General features: G+C 37.6%; 1 protein-coding gene across 1 annotated transcript in view; it reads right to left on the bottom strand.

Annotated features, from left to right (window-relative positions):
* deltaCOP (coatomer subunit delta) overlaps positions 1 to 13,454 on the bottom strand; it is a 31,412-nt gene extending 17,958 nt beyond the window's left edge. Inside the window, exons 1-3 of the mRNA XM_081725968.1 lie at positions 13,301 to 13,454; positions 5,462 to 5,501; positions 1,260 to 1,483 (exon numbers count right to left, since the gene is read on the bottom strand). Coding sequence (XP_081582094.1) covers positions 1,260 to 1,483; positions 5,462 to 5,501; positions 13,301 to 13,303 — 267 coding nt within the window. The 5' untranslated portion in view covers positions 13,304 to 13,454. The remainder of the gene's footprint in view (positions 1 to 1,259; positions 1,484 to 5,461; positions 5,502 to 13,300) is intronic.
* Between the last annotated feature and the right edge of the window lie 8,449 nt (positions 13,455 to 21,903).

Below are 21,903 nucleotides of genomic sequence, written 5' to 3'. Positions count from 1 at the left end.
AGTTAACGCCTGTGGGAGTATCATCATTCATCTCAGCGACCGCGAAAACTATGAATCTGACACTAATATCGGTCATTTTCTACTACTTTTACATGTCCTGGTAAACGCCCCGCCCCTGGTTCGAAATTTTAAAAAAGCGCTCCGTCTTGGTCTGGGGCCTGGACCAAGGTACCCGTGACCCAAATTTGGTAACTCTCGGTCCACTAGTCTGGTCCCCAGGCCGCACACAAACAAACAAACTCTTTATTTGGTTTATATTAGATAGATTGATGATGTGTTGCATGATCCTTATATCCAAAATAACCTTGTTACTTCAAAGTTGCTTTCATTATCGAGAACGACTATTTCGTTTCTCTGGCATTAAGGGATTTTTCAGTAATTTCCCTGGCATTAAGGAATTTTTCAATAATTTCCTGACACAACTTAAATTCCTTAGCATTCCCTGATCTTCCAGGTCTGTGGGGACCCTGTTTAACATCCAGATTTGAAATATTGAAATATGTAATAACCTTACATACTACCATTTGAAAAACAGAGCTTTAAGTTAGGTTAGTATCAGGCATCACAGGGAATGACATATAATATTCCCCTGCCGATATTTGCATAGTAAAAATTTAAACGTTTTTAGTCAATTAGTTTAGAAACTACAAGGGCGTATCAAGATAAATGGTCCACCCCTGTAAAGAGATTCATAAAAATTAACGCAGAAGGTTATTTAAGACCAAAATTCACACCTCTGATGATGCTCGCAAGAAGATAGGTAAGTAAAATATGTAAGGAAGAGAATAATCACCACGCAACAAAAAGGTAAATACTTTTTTTTAATCATATATACATAGCAGCGTAAGATGCAATCTGTAACATTTATTTCTAGTTATGAAGCCTGTTTAACTACAATATGCATGTTCTTTATACCGTAATGGTTTGACAAACTCGATGTGGCTAAATTTTTTTCATCGTGAATCCCTAATGTGTTCCGTAACTGTGCTTTTTATATTGTTTGGTTATGCCGATATACGTGCTGTCACATTCACATGTTATTTCATACACTCCAGAATGAGAATCTTGTGATACCTACTTCTTTAAAATGGAAAAGGCAAATTACTTAGCAGAAGACTTAACAAATTCTATTTACTACATCTTTATTATTATCATCATCACATGACAATTCCGTTGAGAAACAAACAAGAGTACTTAATTAATAAATATAAAATTTGAACATATAACATTAACTGAATACATGGTTTTGCTATACGTACCACTCGAGAGAATAACCTTAGAGTCTCCAAATCTTCTAATATGTTGCTAGCTTTTGTAGTAATTAGTAGCATATATAATTTCTCCAACGGTTGATACACATATCTTACAGACTCTGTTTCTACAAATGTGTGCTGTTTTCCAGTTGACATCAATTTTGGAAACGCTGCAAGTAGCCCCTCAATCCGGGCTTTCGTCATTTCGACGAATTGCCGAGAGACAATGGCTGAAAACAAAAAAATATATATATAGGTTATGCCAGATAAACGTAAGCCTTAAATTTTCCTGTTTATATCCAAAATTATATCTTTTGTTTTACTTTTGACAAATACCATAATAATCTTGTGTTACGTTGTATTATTTGCATCAATTAAGAAAAATCTCAAATTCTTGTACGAGAAATCTGAGATTTGATTTTTGAATTCCCAACTGCCAGAATTACCTCAAATCTGAGGGAATTGTGGGAAAGTCTTCTAGCTTCTATTGAATTTACATTGCAATGCATTTTCGATAATCATGTCATTGATTTGCTTTGGCCATCTCAAATAGTGTTTTTAACTGTTTTCTATCTCTGTTATAATAAGAAAGTTACAATAAAAACGCCTCATAGTAAAACGACTCTATCCTGCAGAAGCAAATACTACATAAATATAATCCTACAGAGCAAATAAGAACAGTTTAACTATGAGAACTCATAACTAGTTTTTAAAACTAGTAAGCCTCAATATACAAGATAACCAAAGAATTGATTGATTGATTTTTGGTTTTGCGTCCCGTTCAGCAGCGAGGCTATATGAGACGTGGACCTACTGATTAAACGTGGAATCCAAACCACATGAGCTCCCGCCGGGAATCGAACCCGGGTCTCCCACGCCAAAGGCGCGCATGCTAACCACTTAGCCACGAAGGAGCTCAAGGTAACCAAAGAAGATCTTGCCGTTTTCCACGCCCACTTAATCATGCGCTCACAGAGAGGAAACGAAATTATGCATGTGCGTGCCAAGCGATCGGAAGTTAGCCTGATTATCGACCTTCAATAATACAGGCAAGTTGTGCAAACACAGCAGTCATAGCTTGTCCAGTGTCGAAACCCAATGGAGGTATCAAAGCAGCTTGTTCGCGTGAGTTTGTTGTATGATTTTAAAATGAACTTGTCAGCTGCCACATATGCCAGCCATTTGGGGAGAATGCCGTGAACGATCGCACCACCAGGCACTGGTTCCAGAAATTCTGTTCGTGAGATGGGAGACTTTCGGATGAGCCTCACAGTGGACGACCGGACATATGTTGCATGACGAGGTCTGAAAGCAATCACCAAGCTGTGGCCTAACGTATGATGAACTTGCAGAAAGGATCTATGTTTCTCCTGAAACAGTCAGACTGCACCTGCATGGGATAGGGAAGACATAGAAATTAAGCAAGTCGGTATTCCACACACTGTCGGCAGCCAACAAGGAACGAGTGATAACCTGTTTGTCCTTGCTCACTCGGTACCTGAATACATTCATTTTTGATCACTTGCTCCCTGATGACGAAAAGTGGGTCCTCTATGACACTTCCAAGCGTACCAGACATTGACCCTGTTTCTCACACCTCAAGATCACCTCTGACCCACGAAAGGATGATGGAATTGTAGGCAAGTGGTGCATTACGAACTCCTTCCACCTGGCCAGACCATCGTTGCTGACCTCTATTCTCACAAATTGCAAAGGGTGCATCGTACAATTGTGGCAGAAGGAGCTGGCACTGGTGTTCGCAAGTGTGCTGTTCCTGCACGACAATGCCAAGCCACATTTGGCAGAGAGGACTCAGGAGACCTTTCAGCAGCTTGGCTGGGAGACACTATGCAATGCACCATATTCACCGGTCCCTGCGCCAACAGATTACTACTTGTTTCATTCCTCAGACTACCACCTCCCTGGAAGACCCTTCGTAAATGAGGAACACCTGCGGAACGCACTCAGGGACTTCTCTGCATCCACGAGTGACGAGCTTTATCATCAGGGTACTGTGCAACTACTGGAACGTTTTCAAACGATGTTGGATGTTGAAAATTACTTCGAAACCTGAAGGTACGTACCGTCCACTGTTTTGCTCTTTGTTTATCACTGCTCTAGAACGATAAGAACGCTTTTGGTTGCCTTGTATTTAAAACATTTAGAGTCCCAGCATATTTTGGAAAACGTAAATAGCCTATATTGTCAGCTACATTATTTTCAGTCAAAATCTGAGTCTAGATCTATTGGGAAATTTCATTTTTATACCTAGAAACCAATTTGTACATTTTCTTTAGCATTTCACCGTGTTCTACTATAAATTGATCACGTCCATTTAGGTGACGGGTTTGTCAGGCTTCGAATAGGAATAATATATGCTTCACGCCGAGCTGCAGGGAGAGTCTTCATGCCAAACACGATTAAACAATTCAGGAACATGTTCCTTGTCATGTGCAGAAAGATGCCGGAGCAACGCATAATAGATGCCATCAGGCCAAAACGCTGTGTCTTTCGTAAAGCACAAAACACTACCGAGATCAGCAGCGGCAGGCTGTAAGGTTCAGTATTCAGAGAGCAGAACTGAAGTGGTGTAGGTTCGGCACGTTGTTCGAAGGAGGAACTCCGCTGAATAGTGAGAACTTGAGACAGTAGCAAAATGACATTCCAATTCAGTGACAATCCTGTCCTTATCAGTGACCAACACACCACTAACGATAAGGGCAGGAACTGCAACAGAAGAAACACGCTCCTGGAGCCGACGAAGTTGCAACCAGACCGCGAAGTGCCAATTATGACGTTTAGCTTGCTTAAGATAGAGAGCGAGCACGATTAAAAGTACGGCGAGCTCGATGTCAGCCCGGTATAGCATGAAGAATCTCAGACTACCAGAGAAGTATTCGTTTACGTCGAGAACCATCATAGACGAATAGTGTCATGTGCTGCTGCCAGTATATTTCGCTGGAATGCCGCACAATGATCATCAACAGAAGAACGGAGTTCTAGAGTAAACTGAAAAGTTGCAGACAAGTGACTCCAATAAGCTTTACATAAATTATAAGCAGTGAAAGAAGCTGAAAGGATGAGTGGAAACCCAGTGACAATAATAGGAAAATGGCCACTGCCACAGAGATCGCCATGTACTCGTCAAGTTAGGTGGGATCCAAGTTGTGGACTACAAAATGAGAATACGACCCGCAGCGGTAGTAAAATGAGTAGAACTGCCATCGTTGAGAAGAAGTAAGTTAAGTGTTGTCAAGGAAAGTGGCAATCTCTTGACCTCTAGGCTCGGTATGAGAAGAGCCTCAGGCAAACGGTACCACAATTAACAGGATATACTATGCCTCACTACTGCGTGCGTTGCGGGATTCTGTGAAATCCCAGAGCGTGGCATGCTAACAAAAGGTGTCCGCCTCCTGGAATTCAACGCACCCATTCACTGCTCGAATGCTGGCCAGGCAGATGCACGACCCTGAGTATGAAATCCGTCATAGTTCGCGTTTTCTCTTGACCCACACAATCTTCATCCCACTTCTTCCCAACCGCGTAGTCACTTCCTAGTGTCAAGTACTTCTGCGATGTTGCCACGTTTCTTTCTGAGGTGCAGTAATGGATTTTGGACTACACCTTACTTCACGTTCGGACCTATAACACACCAGCGGTGCAGAGTTAGGAGCTGTACATTACCACATGACCTACATAGGTATGCAGGATTACTTATGTAAAATTACATCGCTCTACGATACGTGGAAGTGGGTCAGGGTAAAACTTTCTCGCGCAACTCTCGTTAGCCGGGAAATTTCAAAGAAATCACACATCATTTGCAAATTACTCAGAAACTATTAATTTGCGACCCCCGGTTTATATAGGTGAAAATGTTCCAAAGTACTTGTATAGAATATCCCCTTGCAAGGAATGCATCGAATTACCAGTCACCCTATACATATGTGGTTTTCAATTATTTATTCATTTAATTTCGTAAGGTTATCGCAAGATTTAACCACATTTCTGTGTCGTAACTTACCATCGTTTTTTCTCTTCCATAACATGTTTTACTACTGAAACTATTAAATTACCTTTGACCTTCTTAGTATGTATGTAAGAGGAATTGTACTTCATGAGGCTCATATTCTTCAGCACTTATAAAGGACATTTAAAAAAAAAAAAAATTCCTGACTACCTTATGCTAATAGAAAACTTAAACTTCTCACCTTTTCCAGCTTTGGTACATACTGCGGCTGCTATTAGAACCTAAAAAGAGAATGAGTCAAAGTTGTATAAAACATATGATGCATTATTTTCAACACTTTATCTTATTATAAACTAAAGTCGTCAGAAAATATAAGGAAACATACAATTCCAACACTAGCTCTAGTTGTGAAGGCTTTACGTAGACCACGAAACTTGGAACAAAACAACAGCAAATTATGAAAAGTTTGCAAGTCAATCTTCTTTCTACACCATTTTAGTTGTGCTCTATTGCATCTTGCAAATAGGTTTCCTTATATGAACACGCGCCAAAGTACATAGTATACACAACTGTTCTTATTTCTTAAATCTATGTCTGTCCTGCCTGTAACTGAAATTTATGAACACAAAAATTCAGGTTAAGATAGATTATTTCTTCCTCCACAGAAAGTTCCCGAACGAGATCCCTGAGAAAATGAGGAACAGCTCGAAGGCATTTTTCCCTTCATATCCAACTGCGAAGAAATGGGTAACACAGTTTAATTGTGGTGTTTTCTCATCATATCATGCACGAACGCAAGACCAAAAATCAGGGTTTGAAAAAACCCGGGTTCTTGTGAAAAATCCTAACCCACCTGAACCCATATGGGTTTTTGGGGTATTTTCGGGTTTAATTTTTTTTCTTTCTTTTCGAAATATTTCAATGTCTTTAGGGTAAAAGTGTTAAAATATGATTTGTATTTCAAGAATATCATTGTCACAACTTGCAACAAGTTTCTATTCACTGCTGTGTTGAAAAAATGACCGCCATTTTGAAATTTTACGTTGGATCACTACCAAAATATCTAGAGGTAATTTAGAGTATCTTGTGCTTCTACTCTCAAAATTTCAACTTGGAAAACCGAAAATTGCGCTTTGTAGCGTGGATAACAGCTATTTTGAAAAAAAAAAAAAAAAGTCACCATTTTGAAATTTTACGTAGGTATGCCGCCAAAATCTATACAGGATATTTAGAGTGGCTCATGCTTGTACCCTGAAAATTTAAACCTGAAAGACCGAAAGTGGTATCCTGTAGTATGTATTGTACACCAGGGGCAGATAGATTCCAAGTGTGTGTGAGGGGAGGGGGGTCAGAGCTGATGGAGGTGAAATATTCGTCTAATGATCTAAAGGACGAATGAACACATGTAGATCGAATCATCCCAGAAGCCTCATTCGCCAAATGTTTTTTAGAAGTTCACTTCCCATACTTTGTGCGTTCAATTACGGGAACTTCCCTAGCACTTGTTGCAGGACAGTTCTTGCCAGAAAATTAATTTAAAACAATTAAAGATATAATTCATATTTTACAAAGTTAGTGTTTCAAAATGTCTTAAATGAAATTAAATATTTTCTAGCTTAAAATAAATGATTTTATTGTTGAAGTATTCACTTCCGATGCTTTGTGCGTTCAATTGCGGGAATTTCCCGGGTACTTCTTTCACGATAGTTTTTTTCCCTCGAAAATGCAGCTTTCTTTACTGTACAGCGTGGTCCGGAAGTGAGCGTACCCCTAATTGGTGTTTTCTGAAGGATTTAGGGTGTTGATGGACATTCTTAGCTGGAGATGCTTAATGGGTGGTTAGTGCCTCAACTGGAAGAAAACGATATAAAAAACATTGTTGTGATACAGCAGGATGGAGCACACTTCGCGATTCACATGCTCAATTACCTGAATCAGACATTTCCTAACCGCTGGATTGGAAGAGGTTATGCATTTTCACCAGCTCCCTTTGCCTTTCCTCTTAAGAAGTCCCGTCCTGACGACACCAGACAGTGCTCCCTGGGGTTTCATAAAGCAACTAGAAACACTCGATATCACACAAAGAAGGAATTACGAGCAGCTGTGGAACACGCCTTCACCCTCGTGACTCCGGAGTATTTCTGCAAAACATCTGCGAGAACTTGGCGCAGAATTCAGCTGTGTTACGACATGGGTGGTGATCATACTGATGTTTATGTCTCTTAAGACTTCAAGATAATTGTGAACAGACTATAACTAACACTATACTGTTGAAACTAAAGGGGGGGCGCCCACTTTCGGACCACCCTGTACATCGAAACTTCAACTAGCATGGGCGTCTCTGGCAGGGGGACGCGTTACCCCCAAATATTATGAAGTACAAAATATTCAATATTTTATTCTGATTTAATTTATTTACTAACGACAGAATAACACATAAATAATAATTATTATGTTTATTTGGAATATAATATTCAGGCTCTGAAACGATTATAACAGAGTTCTTGATATACCTCAGGGGGTTCGTGGAGGTAAGTAGAAGTGTAACAAATGGAATCGAAAATAATTAACAGGTTGGGCTAGGTAGTATCATTTAAATTACTTTCTTTGATGTCCCCCACAAATTTTACATGCCAGAGACGCTAGTGTCAACTAGTACGGAATTTTGAATTGAGCACTTGAAATAGTAAGCGTTACGTAGTCTTCGGAACTCCAAACATTAAGCTTTCAAATTTGATAAGAATTTTTACGCTATTGCTGGTGTTGATTGTACAGAATGCTTATTTGAAAAGTAGCAACAAATAACTGAATAAACTGTTGTTGTTGGAAAACCAAATTTTACTGAAGAATATTTGTGTTACCATCAAAGGTAATAAAAAAAAACAATACTAATAGTTTTACTAATGCACTACATATTTATTGACAGTATCGGCACCTATGACCTTATACCTGTCAAACATATGAGGGATAACGTCCCTCGGCGTCGCCAAGTCGGCGAGCACACTATTCACGGAAAGTATTTTCTAAAATATAAAGTTGCATATTTTACTTCAAACAGGCTATAAGCATGATCCATACATTAATTTGCTCTATAATTATCTCAAGCTAAGGTAAGGTTTCTTATTCATTCAGAATTTTATAAAAGTCTTATGTTGAAAGATGTTGTATACCTAAAGCGAAAGCATCTAATTCGCCCAAGGAAAGACCAAAATCTGACAAAAATAATTTTCAATGTGATCAACTTAGTTGTACCAACAATATACTAACAAAAAGCTCAAAAACCCAGGTGGGTTTTAAAGTGTGTTTTTTCAGCTGGGTCCATTTGGGCAAACCCTGACAAAAATAGCCAACTTTTCAAAGATCACAGATGAAATTCTTGATCTTATCCATACAAAGTACAGACAGTACATCAAACAGTAAATTGCATAACCTGGATTTCTCATGTCCTGAGTATCTTCAGATTGAATAAAGTAAAATACCAAGAAACGAATCGCATAATCTAGTATATAAAAATTAAACTGATCTTGTGGGTCATTGAATCATGGAAAAACTCTGAACTGACTCAGATGGCGTTTTGTATACAGTTATCACCTACCTCGAACAAAGCTTTTACCATGTCAATTTGATTAAAATGTGTATCCTAAGAGAGAGCGGAAAGTTATAACTTATGCGAAAAACTGAGTATCTTATGAACTCTCAAGCTTGCAACATGAAACTCGGTACAGTATATAAACTCCTCATTAAAAATAAACGGAGACGTGTCCCAGCGTTTTTGAAAATTTCCGAATGAGGAGGAGCAACGATATATATATACATACGGGGGCTGAAAAGAAATAAGTGGCAACAGTTTTATTCCCGCGCAAGGATTTTTGTTCGAGCTGCTATTCGCAACACATGTAGAGGGTGGGTAGAGCTATACAACTCGGGTGGCGGCGCTAGTATAGGTGCAGCAGTGACAGTAGTGGAGCGTGCTGAACGTAGGTTGTCGAATCACACTGCTCTAAAGGGGATATTTTCCAAGTTAGAACAACGTGCATGGATAAAGATCGAAAGTGGCTCGTGGAAAAAACGGCAGGAAATGTAACTCTCAACTACGTGATGCATGCGGTAAGAAGTGTGCAACAGGAACCAGTGGGAGGTCGAAAACCGAGTCACTGAATTGATTCAATTTTTGCTGCATATGGACAGGAGGTGGACTGCGACGGAATTGGCTAACGAGGTAGGAACATCACACACTACAATGTTGAATATGTTGCACAATGTACTTAAATACCGAAAAATTGAATCCCGGTGGGTACCGCACCACTTTACAGACGTTCAAAAATGGCATAAATACGTCGTCGTCGGTGATCATTTGGAACGTTACAGAAGGGAAGGTGGCGGCTTCCTGGACGAAACATAGGCGCCAATCAAATGAATGGAGCCACCCATCATCTCCCCGACCCAAGAAGCTTCGTCAAGCACCAGAGAATGTGAAGGTGATAACGATAGTGGCATACGACGAACGTGGTGTCATATTACGGCATGCAGTTCCTCCGAACCAGACCGTAAATGCAGCGTACTACGCAGGTTTCTAGATCATCTTCATCCTTCACTGCGCAGGAAACGACAAAACTTGATAAGGGATCCATTCATTGCTTTGAATGATAACGCCCTTTGTTACAATGCAGGTGCTGTGAGATTCAAGGCCACCCACCCTATTTACCGGACATGAATCTATTTGACTTTCATCTCTTCTTTAAGATGAAAGAACCACTGCGAGGGATGCGTTTCCGAACCAGAGATGCCACACTTCGAACTATAGGGCGCTTTCTTGAAGACATCCAGAAAGAGGGCACCGCTGCTGGTATCCTGCGACTTCCCCACATCTGGCAACGGGTGCAACATGCAGCAGGAGCTTACGATGAAGACCTGTAGAAGTTTCATGATTGTACAATAAATGGTTCACGAGAGATTTATATGTTGTTTCTTTACAGCCCTCGTATATGACATGTAAAATTAATAGAAAATGACCGATACTAGTGTCGAATTCATAGTTTGTGAGGTCTCTGAGATGAATACTGACACTATCAATGCCGTTTAAGTGTAAGTTCTGCCCAGGGGGAAAAAAATCATGATTTTTTTAAAAATATCATTTTTGTTGATTCTTTTATTTAAATCGATTTCTTTGATTTAAATCGCATCTTTCTTCTCGTACAATACAAGTCAAGAACTGAAAAAAAAAACATTGGGAATTAGTATTAAATGTCAATTAAGACATTTATGTGAAAGTATTCGGATTGAATTTTTAATTAATCTCCAATCGTTAACCTATTTCAATCTCAAATAATGTTTCTTAAGCATTAAGGAAAAAGTACAGCAACGTTTATCAACATGATACTTTTTCCACCAAAGTTACTGGTATTTGGCAGGGGCATATTAAAAAAAAAAAAAAAAAAAAAAAATCGGAGCTAGCTTGCGGCACGAAATACATACAAAATACGTAAATTTCACCTAAAGTTATAAAATTAAAAAAAAAAAAAGTTTAGAAAAGGGGATCGGACCCCTCTAAATACGCCCCTATTATCTGGGATCAAACAAACAGACGCGCACACAAAAGAATTTTTGTCTTAAATGTATATGGTGATTTCCCCGTTTTAATAGCTAATAATTTAAAAACCCTATGTTTCGAAGAGAAGAAAACAGGATTTCCCCGTTACCCGTTCAAAACGGGATTTTCCTTAATCATCTACTGCACGAAACACTCGTTTTCAGACTGTGTCGTAAATACATTAGAGTCTCATTGTATTGATTATTATCGTCCACAATAGAAATAACAGAACAGAAACAGGATTTTACTTATTTCCACTTTAAATTAAATTATTTCGAAATTAGAGTTAAATCAACGATTTTTATGAAAAAAAAATCAAGTGATTTTAAATCAGACTAATTTCAGGTGGGTCACCACCCGGAAGTCAGTACATATTTTAGCTCATTGCCTTAACTACTGCGCAATGAAACGTTACATATTATAAATATTGTAGTATAAGATAATGTTTCAGCTACAGCATAAGATACTGGTTCATTTGGTTCTCTCTTGATATCGAAAAATGTAACAAATAAAAGAAATATATTTGATTCGTTTTACAATGAGCACACAAGATGGCACTTGTTGCTAGATCTTACTAGAAGTGCTCCGTTTTATGTAATGTTTATTTGTATGTGTAAAGTATTTTAAATTAACAGTCTTATCACGAAATAGATATATTGTTTGACCGTTTTTCGTGTTATATTTCACATTTTATTTAAATATTAATTTAAATTTAAGGAAATAGATTTTGAGACGGAACTTGCGCAGAACGCCATAATGCGTTGTTGCCAAATTAGTACATTTACTGTAGTAGTCACAATAAAAAAATTCCTTGATTCCAGCGTTGCAGTTCGAGAAGAGGAATTATGGTAAGGATCAAAAACTAATTTCTCCAGTAAGTATCCAAGCAGAATTCCTTTTATTATCTGGCATCAGTAAGCAATCGACACTATCTTGCAACGCTACACTATTCACGCAGCATTAGCACAGCACCGAGAACACCTAGTAATCCACTTTAATCAATCCACCCTGGTTCAGCCCCGCTGGCACGGGGTAAGAAGAGACGAAAAATAAAAATAAAAACTTGGGTCACTAGTTAATTAATGACGATCGCGATATTTAAACCCGAATTTCGGCAAAAACGAGCATGTCAACAGGCCTGGCAATTGACGGGTGTAACGCCAAAGACATTGCTCGTACATGTACATATACATACATTTTGCTTATGAATATTGGTGAAGATTTATTTTGGTATGTTAGACATTACGGTGCAAAGATATCCGATTGTGGATGAAATATATTGAGAAAATGGCAAATATCAGTGATGTCTGTGATTTAACAGTGTTTTGTTTTGTGCTCTTAAATACTAACAGAAGAAAATATGCTGAAAATGCGCGAAAGATAAATTAACGAATGCAAGGACGCATAGTCGAATACATAGGAATGTTACGACAAAGAAAAATAAAGTTACGTTTTCAAGTCGAGCCTATGGTGTGAAATGCTATTGGGAAAAAGCAGCAACAAAGACATTTTTCGAGCGTGTTCGATTGTCAGTGGAAAAGGTGCATTTATACCAGGGATGCAAATAACCACTCGCCCGGGGAGAGTGGTTCATTGATGCGGGCGAGTATTTAATATCATGCCGAAGTTAAGTAAACGATTTCTACTGTGGGATGTGGGCTAGTAAAATTTTATTGCTTATTTGCATCCCTGGTTTATACCATATAAAGAGTTTCATCGCTAATCTCGCTTATGTGTATACATACCGTCGTTGGCATGCCTTCTTCCTACGAGCCCACCCCTCGCTCACGCTAATTCCCCTGCTCTGACTCAGTTAAATAGCATTCGTGTTCTTTAGAGACCATCTAGCACATGTTAGTTAATGTTTTATTTCAGCCCTCCTAACCACAATCTGCATCCAGTAATGCAACACCTCCATTAGAAGAAATTCCTACGGTAATAAGGGTGCAATTCGTGCTAAGAGACTATAATATTTCATAAATGTATGTTTCCCGATTAAAATAGGACAATACCGTACCATGAATGAAGCGTAACGCAACGTATCAGCCAAAACTAACAATGTTTTCGGTAGGCAATATGTAATTTTTAATGTTCTTTTTGTTCATTAGTTAGAGGAACTTAATGGAATAAAAGCCAGTTTTTCTTGTTGACAACGTATAGTCAATGTGCGCATAAGCATTCGTTTTTTAGACGATTATACACATCACGTAGCATCTGGCACCTGCCACTGTGTAACCCACCAGTCTTAAAGGAGCTTGATCCTTCATGTTCTCACTTCACACTACATTTATACATTAATGTAGAACATATTACGTATTAACCAGACTATTATTCATAAAATCATACACGACTACTAAAAACAATAAGAAACATTTATAACCGGACATAAATAATTCCGGCAGATACCAGGTTCAATACACCACACCAAGTACCCTTCACCCTATCTTAAATTCATGAAGTAAGAATTCTTAAACAAAATAAACTTAATACCATTGTTCACAAATTCTTTCCAAAACTATTTCCACGCTGCAGTCCAACTTCGAAACATGTCACGAATTAATACGATATATTTGGTGACGTGGAATGCACACAAAATACAACCCTGAGTACACTTGCTACTTGTTACATCAGGAATGTTATACTCGATCTTCTCAGAGAATATTTTGTCGGTTAGTTTTTAACAAACTTCCATCAATTTTACATAGTGAAAAAAATTATCTGAGTTTAAATTCGGTGAAGATTGAAAAAAATATATTAAGGAAAAAAAACTTACCAATTAAAATATGCAATTTAGAAAACATTGTCAGTCTATTCATATACAATTATTGCTAATAAAAAGTGTGGAAATTAAGAATAGTTCATCAAACTAAAAAAGCATTTTCCTTTCTTTTCTTGCTTTAAGAATTATTTAAGATGTTAACGACAGTTTTCACCCCAGCATTTGCATGAAGATTGAAAGTATAACTGCAAACTTATGTACACTGATTTGCTCTCATTTCATGCAATTAATTCATCACGAATCTCACTCACAGTGTCTTAGAGATTGTTTCTTAGCGTAGGGGTTACACTCATGGGTACAGATTCACTTTATAAGGACTTAATCTAACGGGATAAATACACGTTCGAGCATATACAATAAAAACAACTGTGCACAAAACACCAACCAACTTGTGCTAGGTGCCACTCAAAGTGCTATTTAGCGAGGCAACTAGCAAAATTTGGCTTCTTCTTTGCGCTCTAGTTTTTATGCCATACATTCGCACGTTATATTTATACGTTGAATTGTAATATTTGATAATTAATTTGGTGGTCTATTTGAATTTAATCTATACTATGTGGGATGCATATTTTCTTTTCCTGACCCAGCCTACCCAAAGCCTTATTCTCATTGGCTGATCAGATCACGTGACAATAAACTTCACTTCCTATTCCAGTGAATCCATCTTTGGTGGTGATGAGAAAATGCAAGACCAAACCAAAGACCTGGGTGGTCTTGGTCTTGGTCTTGCATACCCAGTCTTGGTCTTGGTCTTGCACTGGAAGCATTGGTCTTGGTCTTGCACACGCAGTCTTGGTCTTGGTCTTAGTCTTGCTTGCAAGAGTCTTGCAAGTCTTGATTTTAACCCTTTACAGGCCGAATTATTTAACAGCATCCAAAAAATTCCTTGCTGTGTTTATACGATATAATTTTGTCTGTAGAAACTAAAAAATAATCATTTTGAAAAAAAAAAAATGATGCACACTTTCCAGAAAAGGGAATGTGTATTGAAAATCACATTGGACGGTAAGGTTACATATACTGGTAAATCTACATATACGGATACGTTCCACATATCTTCATTTATGCTTTAAAAAGTACAAAGTTTATATGCTGTAACAATAAAATGTATAAATACAGAGACTCAGAACAACACTTCTTTGTACATTAGTAGAAGGAATGGATTCCAGACGTTTCAGGAACATATTCCAGGAATATATTCCAGGAACATATTCCATACATGTTTCGCAAAATAGGTCTTCTTGTTGATGATGCAATACACTGAGCTGTTCCATTTCCTGCGTGCTGAATTGATGTTTTTGGTTGTTTTTTTTTCTTTATGTACCTGGTTACTGGGTTGATGTTCCTGGTTTGTTTCAGAAGAATCGAGATCATTACTTTCGCTATAGAAATCTGCAATAGTAAATGAGAACAGGTTATACTTTCCATTCGAAAATGTATGAATTTGCAATAAAAAGAACATATAGGCATTTGAAAAATATATCCCCATCTGTTCAGTTTTGCACATTACAAGAGATTCCTAATTTTCAATTGTTACTAACAGGCAGTCCAATCCATGAGCCTGTATCATATTATGTAAGAAAAAGAAATCCATTTCATATATATCAGCATAGAGCAGAGATGTTTACTCAAATCATAAATAAGGTATCGCAAGAACAAAAAAGTTTTACACAATCAATTTATATATTATATAGGATAATTCCATACATACTATATACATATTTATTCAAAAAATATTGAAACAAGTCACAAATATTTTATGTGATTTACAAATCACATACCTCAATTGAGTTTTCTTGGGCTAAGATCTTTCTCTTTATCATGAAGACTTGGTAGCATTGGATTTTGGAAACTGAAGTGAAAAAATGAACAGACCCTGCTACAGCGAAGGAAAACATGATCTTACTGCTCAGTGTGACTTTAAAATCACAAACCTCATTTTAATCAATTTCTCAAATGCTACTTATTTTATCAAAATACAAATTAGGAATTCGTGTTCTTTAGATACATATCTGCAACAGCAAATTTTCTTCCCTTCCACTATTCCTTTATAACATCAAAACAATGCAACTAAAAATCACAATACTGCTGGCAGCTATACACGGTTATACTCTGCAACCAATGACCCTGCACTTTGCTCTAATAGTTCATTAGAGGCGCTGACTCTTGAAAGGAAGTCCACACATTCAAGGATTCATGAACAACAGCAACCAATCCACCACTAACGTCACGTCAAGTGTTATGATATAGTTTGTGACTTCAAATACACTATTGCCGGTACAGGGTTAAGAAATCTTATGCTTTTTATCAAGGGCGCCGATTTCTCTGTAAATTTGGGGGGCATTCAGATGCAGAAGGTATATATGTAAGAATTTTCAGACAAATTGCATTCAAATTATGCCAAATATTGTATATTCATAAATACAATAGGGGGCAGCATGAGCTCTGGGGGGCCGGGCTCCAGGGCCCCCAGGATCGGCGCCCTTGCTTTTCATACGTAAATTTTACTCTGGATAAATTCTACAATGCGCCAATAGTAACGGTAATACAATGTATGTTTCTAAATGAAATATAGTTTACCTTCGTGTAAGTATGATGATAGTATACAACATAGGTGATAACCTTTATTTTGTCTCAATGGGTCCCCACGCTTCACTACTTATAAGATAAATTACAACGTTTCGTAATATTTTTATATATTTTTTAATAGATTCAATACTCTACTGGTTCCCAAATTGGAGAGGCGCATGAAAGAAAATCAGGACGGCACAAATTACTGAAATACAATAAATTGCTAAATTATTTCTACACTCTAAATGCGTAAGGATTTTTTTTATTTTCAACTAATCTTTGTATTGAACAAACTTATAATTAAATATTTAGATTTCATTTTACTGATTCCAATATGTACTCTATGGGCATTACGCAAAAGCGACGAAAAAATATTGGAGGCTTTCGGTAAAAGAAGAGAATTAGCTGAGTTGAACGGAAAACGAATGAGATGTTAGAAATAGTAGCAGCAGGGAAGAAAAGAATTTTAGATGTAAATAAGAGGAGGAAAAGGAACTGGTTGGGACATTGGCTGAGGAGGAACTTTATTATGAGGGACATGCTAGAGAATATGGTGGAAGGAAATGAGACTCTAGTTGAAGGAAGGTATTAAAACAGAAAATTTCTGCGTCAAGACGACCGTATATCGAAGCTTCTGAGTTACAATAAGTGACCTGCCAATAATGTAGAATAGCTATGATGATGATATGTTAGAAATATTCGCCAAAAAGAGAGAGAGAAAAATTAAAATAATAACGATTATAATCAAACCTCTTAATATTTTAGTATAACTTCTGTCAAAACTGAAAACGACTCAACTGTCCATGTCTTTTGTGTAAACTTAACTTATACAAATACTTGTGACCAATATTAGAAATACAAAAACACAGCATCAAACTCCAAGTTATTTGAAATAGCTGTACAAAATCACTCTCACTTGTGAATATGGATTATTTATTGTTGTATAATGTTATATCGCTCAATCCTCGTGTGCCATATATCTCAGGAGAGTAAAAGTCATATTTATAAACAACAACTTATAAGTACCCGACCATGAAATCAAACTTGCGGTCACATACAGAAGTTTTTGTCAATGCTATGAAAATGTTATTTCGATATTAATTTTTTGAGCACACATTAAAAATTTCTAACGGATGCTTGATCCTTGAAGTCAATCATACCCATATAGTCGGCACATATTTTGTACGGAATTACCGATGTTCAATACTACATTTCTCTTTAGTTTTAGAAGAAGAACACCACTAATATGTTTTGAACTGATGTAATATCTAGTTTTACGTGCCATGCTTTTTTCACCGAGACTAATTGAGATGGTGATCATGAGAAATGAATGAAATGGTAGAATGAGAAAAGTAGGAGGAAACGGGAAATCCCCGAGAAAACTCACGCACACGGTCTCTATCCACCAGAAAAGCTCACATGGTGCAAGCTGGGATTGAACAAGTGACCCCAGCACCAAAGGTGAACGCTCTACCACTGAGCCAGTACTTGTGCAAGACTCTTGCGCAAGAGTCTTGGTCTTGGTCTTGATCTTGATCTTGCACCCCTTGGTCTACGTCTTGGTCTTGAATCCGAATTCCTGGTCTTGGTGTTGGTCTTTCATGCAAGACTCTTGCGCTCATCATTAATCTTAGGCGAACACATGATTGAATAAATTGAGTTCTAATGTATATTGTGTATTGTTGATATCATTTATACATATAACTTTTATAAAGTTCTTATTTAAGTATATTTATTGAAACAAAAAGAAGGCAGCTTTATATTACCATTTATCAAGTTGATATGATTTATATACGTAGACGTAGCTCTTTATAAAGTTACTTAGCATTTGAGCATTTTTATTGAAACAAGGGAAAAGGCACCACGATATTAAAGTTTAAAGATTAAATCTCTCTTTTTACAAAGGGAGAGTAATGCGTAAGAAACTTATTTATAAAGGCGGCCAAATATGTAAATGGTATATTAACCAAAAATCAGCACTGCAAAAATTGTGCATAAACATGATATACATATCCACAGTGGCCAACATAATTTTTCTCACAGTATTGCACCAATCATGAAGCGAACCACATTCAGTGGTACAAGTCGTAGCTATTATATTTGGCAATGATTTTGCGACTCGCTTGAATTGTAGGAAATAATACCAGTACTCCAAAATGAAATGATATCTTTTAGTTCTAGGTCCTGCGAATATGCCGGTTAGGCTAAAGATGAAGGGGATGATGAGTAGGGATGCGCACGAGTCGAGACATGTATCGAATCTCGACTCGAGTTCAAGTCGAGACAAACTTTGTAAAATTCGAGACGAATCGAGACAAACGTAATTCTCGACTCGAATTTTCGAGTCCAGACATGAGTCGAGTCGAGACTGCTCGTAAAAATCTCGATTCGATTTGAATGTCTCGAAAACCTTTCTATAATTTTTAATATTTTGAAGAAAGTATTAGTTAGTGGAAAAATGACGTATCCCCTTTCAGCTGCAACTCTTGAGTGGAAAAATGACGTATCCCGTTTCCATCTATAATATTGTGAGTTTGTGGTGATATAACAGTATCTGTCATTGGCTATCAGTCTAGAAATCGGCCAAGCGTGACCGCTGATACACAGTGCTGTTGAAAGTAATAATGGCCGCTAAGCAGGACGTTGAAAGTAATTCCAGTCTGGGAAATTCGCCTGTTAAACCACGAAACGGAGACAAATGGAAGGATAATGAATGTAAGCTTAATAGCAACACAGAGAAGATTTACATTGGTCCCATAGGTAAGGAGGTACCGGATAAAATACGAAGTGATGTTAGGTATTGTAAAACTGAGTGGTGTAGATAGGCTATTTGAAGGATATCGATTCTGAAACAAAAGATAATATTTTAATTTTGTTTTACAACATGCAAGATTTCAACACGCAAAATGCCTATCTATTTGGGCTAATGAGGAGGTCAGAATGTGAACGTGTGTACATTAAAGACAGGAAAAATGTGAATGTCTTCGGGTGCGCCAATACTTTTTATGTTCTTCGTCTGTCATCTGGAATGAAAGTTAATGTATGCCAAACAAGCATTCTGCAATACCCATGGTATCACTGAACGTAGATTGCGTACCGCCCGTGGTGATTAGAGAACACATACGAAAGTTATACCTGCGAAACCGTTGATTTCTCCCAAAGAGGACCGTACAGGTAAACATCAACACCGCCGTCATGCTATTTCGGAAGGAAAAGTAGATATTGTCAGGAATCACTTTAGGTCGTTTCTAAGATACTATTATCACTACAGCAGAGCTGCAAACCCTGAACGCTCATATATACATGCTGTAGTTTCGGCGCATTCTTTACAACAAATGTACGATTTATGTGGGGAACAATGTGAACAAAGGAAAGTCGGTCCAGTGAAATGACGTACATATCGATATGTGTTCAATAATGAATTTAACATCACATTTAAAATGTCAAGCACCGACACTTGTAAAACTTGTGATTCGATGCTACACATAGAACCTAGACGACCTGAATATCATATACATATTCATAAAGCCGAAGCAGCCTACCAATCTTTGAGAAATGCAAAGTAGGAATGCAAATACATTAACAGCAGCACCATAGTTGCTGCTATGGATCTGAATCAAGCACCACGCGAACTGTTTTCTATTTGCTGCAGTTGTGGACATATTGTTTCGGGTTCCATTTCTGTCATAATGATTCTGCTGTTATGTGTCTGGTCAGAACCTGTTGCTTCTCGTGATAGTGATGAAATTGCAAGCTGTATTCTTCGAGTGATGATGCACCTACCAGAGATATTTGCACCAGACGTACTAGTGTACAGTGATTTGTGCGTTGGACAAAATAAATATTCGCTCATTATGGGACTCCGACTGTATTTGTTAAATGTCACCGACCTCCAGACAATAGAACATAGTTTTGAATCTTGGTCATATATTCCTCCCCTGCGATGCCGATTTCGGTATCATTGAGAGAGCGAAGAGGAAAACAATCTGTGTACACCCCCACACAAGTCACTCTGATAAAGACATCGCTTAAAAGGAAGCCATTTCAACTCAAGTCATCAAGATGACAACAGAAGTCATGAAGGTTATATCATCGTTGCGGTATGTTCTGATATTTAGCAAGAAAACAGAAGATGGGAAAGTCTTCAATGTGAGAGCAGCGACTGGCATAAAATTTATGAAAGGCAGCACATAGTCCAAGGGAAATATACATACTCCACGTGTAAGCCTTTGAGTACTCTACGTTTGCAGCGAGGAAGGTATGGTTTTGGTATCCAAGTATCCTGAAGGAAGATCTATTCAGAAGCATAAGTATGATCATCTAATGAGCATGTTAAACTACATTCCACCACGAATATTACAGATGTCTAAAATGGAACAATGACGACAGGAACTAGGTAGGGGTAGAGGATATTGATAGTAGCGGTATCGAGTGATAATGTGAAGTGAAGTGTCTCTTCAGGACGTGAGTACTGTGCCCTGGGTAATGGCTTATTGTGCAGTATAATGTGTATCATACTCGTCTGCAGTGTTGTGTTTATAGTGTGTACGGTTCTAGCATATTAGGATGCTGCTGTACAAAGGAAATATGTTTTTCTCTAAAACATGTTATTTTTGTGGCTACACGAACATGTGTGAATTTCTTTCTCACTGAGTAGAGTACGTAAAAGTTATTTGCAGAGACGAACATGGTCTACTCTGTTGTGTTATTCTGTACGTTACATACATATTCGCGTATTGGAACTTCCATTTTGATCCGTTAATATACAATGCTCGTATTGGTTTGGCAGCCATGATCATGTGCATATCTTATGTTTATTTTTTCTCAAGATGCATGATGATTTTTTCTAAAACATATCAGACCTTCCTCTAATATATGTGGTTGTAATTATGTACCTTTCTTTCATAGTAAAACTTTTGTCAATTGCAACGCAAAACCTTCTGTTTATCGAAAACATTAAAATGTGGGATACGCACCTTTTCCACTAAGCCCCTCAATTGTGGGTTCAATATCTCATTGTCGAAAGGACTGGAGACAAACATATACACTTTTCTGTGGGGACAAACATATACGCGTAAATCTAGTATTTTAATACAGATAATAATTGGAATAGTTTTATTTTCCAGTGCTATATTTTAATATTAGTAATATTGAAATTTTTGAACTTATATTTTTCACGCATTTGAAAAAAAGGATATCATTATTAGTAAAATTAACCTAATACAAACACTTTTTTATATTTTTTTCAATGCTTCCAATTTTTCCGGAAAGAAATCGAAAAAAAAGGTTTTTTTATCAACAGGTTCAAAATTTCTGGAAATTTTACAACCTTAGTTCGAACACAATTGTACTTGGCCCAGCATTAAACTCTGATGATAGTTTCTATGCAGTTCGCTGATTATCCTGTTTTACCAGTCTGCTCAGCCTACAACGTCCGACATATGTAATGAGGTGGGGAGCGCCCAAAACCTCGACGCTTGGAAGTCGTTTCCCCTTGGTTTCGCCACTTGTTGAAGACACTCACCACACCACTCCTCGAACACCTGAAAAGTCCTGCAGTTTCCGAAATTCTCGTGCCGAGTGTTTCTGAATGAGTATATTAAAAATTATAGACGAGTTGAGTCGAGAGTTTTACGAGCTGTCTCGACCTGACTCGAATTTTACAGTGTGTCTCGACTCGTGCGCATCCTTAGTGGGGGTTTTTATCCCCGAAACCGTTTTTCCGCATTAAATAAAAAAAAAC

Source organism: Thermobia domestica, chromosome 9 (assembly GCF_964235325.1).
Source record: "Thermobia domestica chromosome 9, izTheDome1.hap1.1, whole genome shotgun sequence".
Lineage (NCBI taxonomy): Eukaryota > Metazoa > Arthropoda > Insecta > Zygentoma > Lepismatidae > Thermobia > Thermobia domestica.
This window is presented reverse-complemented; position numbering and strand designations above follow the sequence as displayed.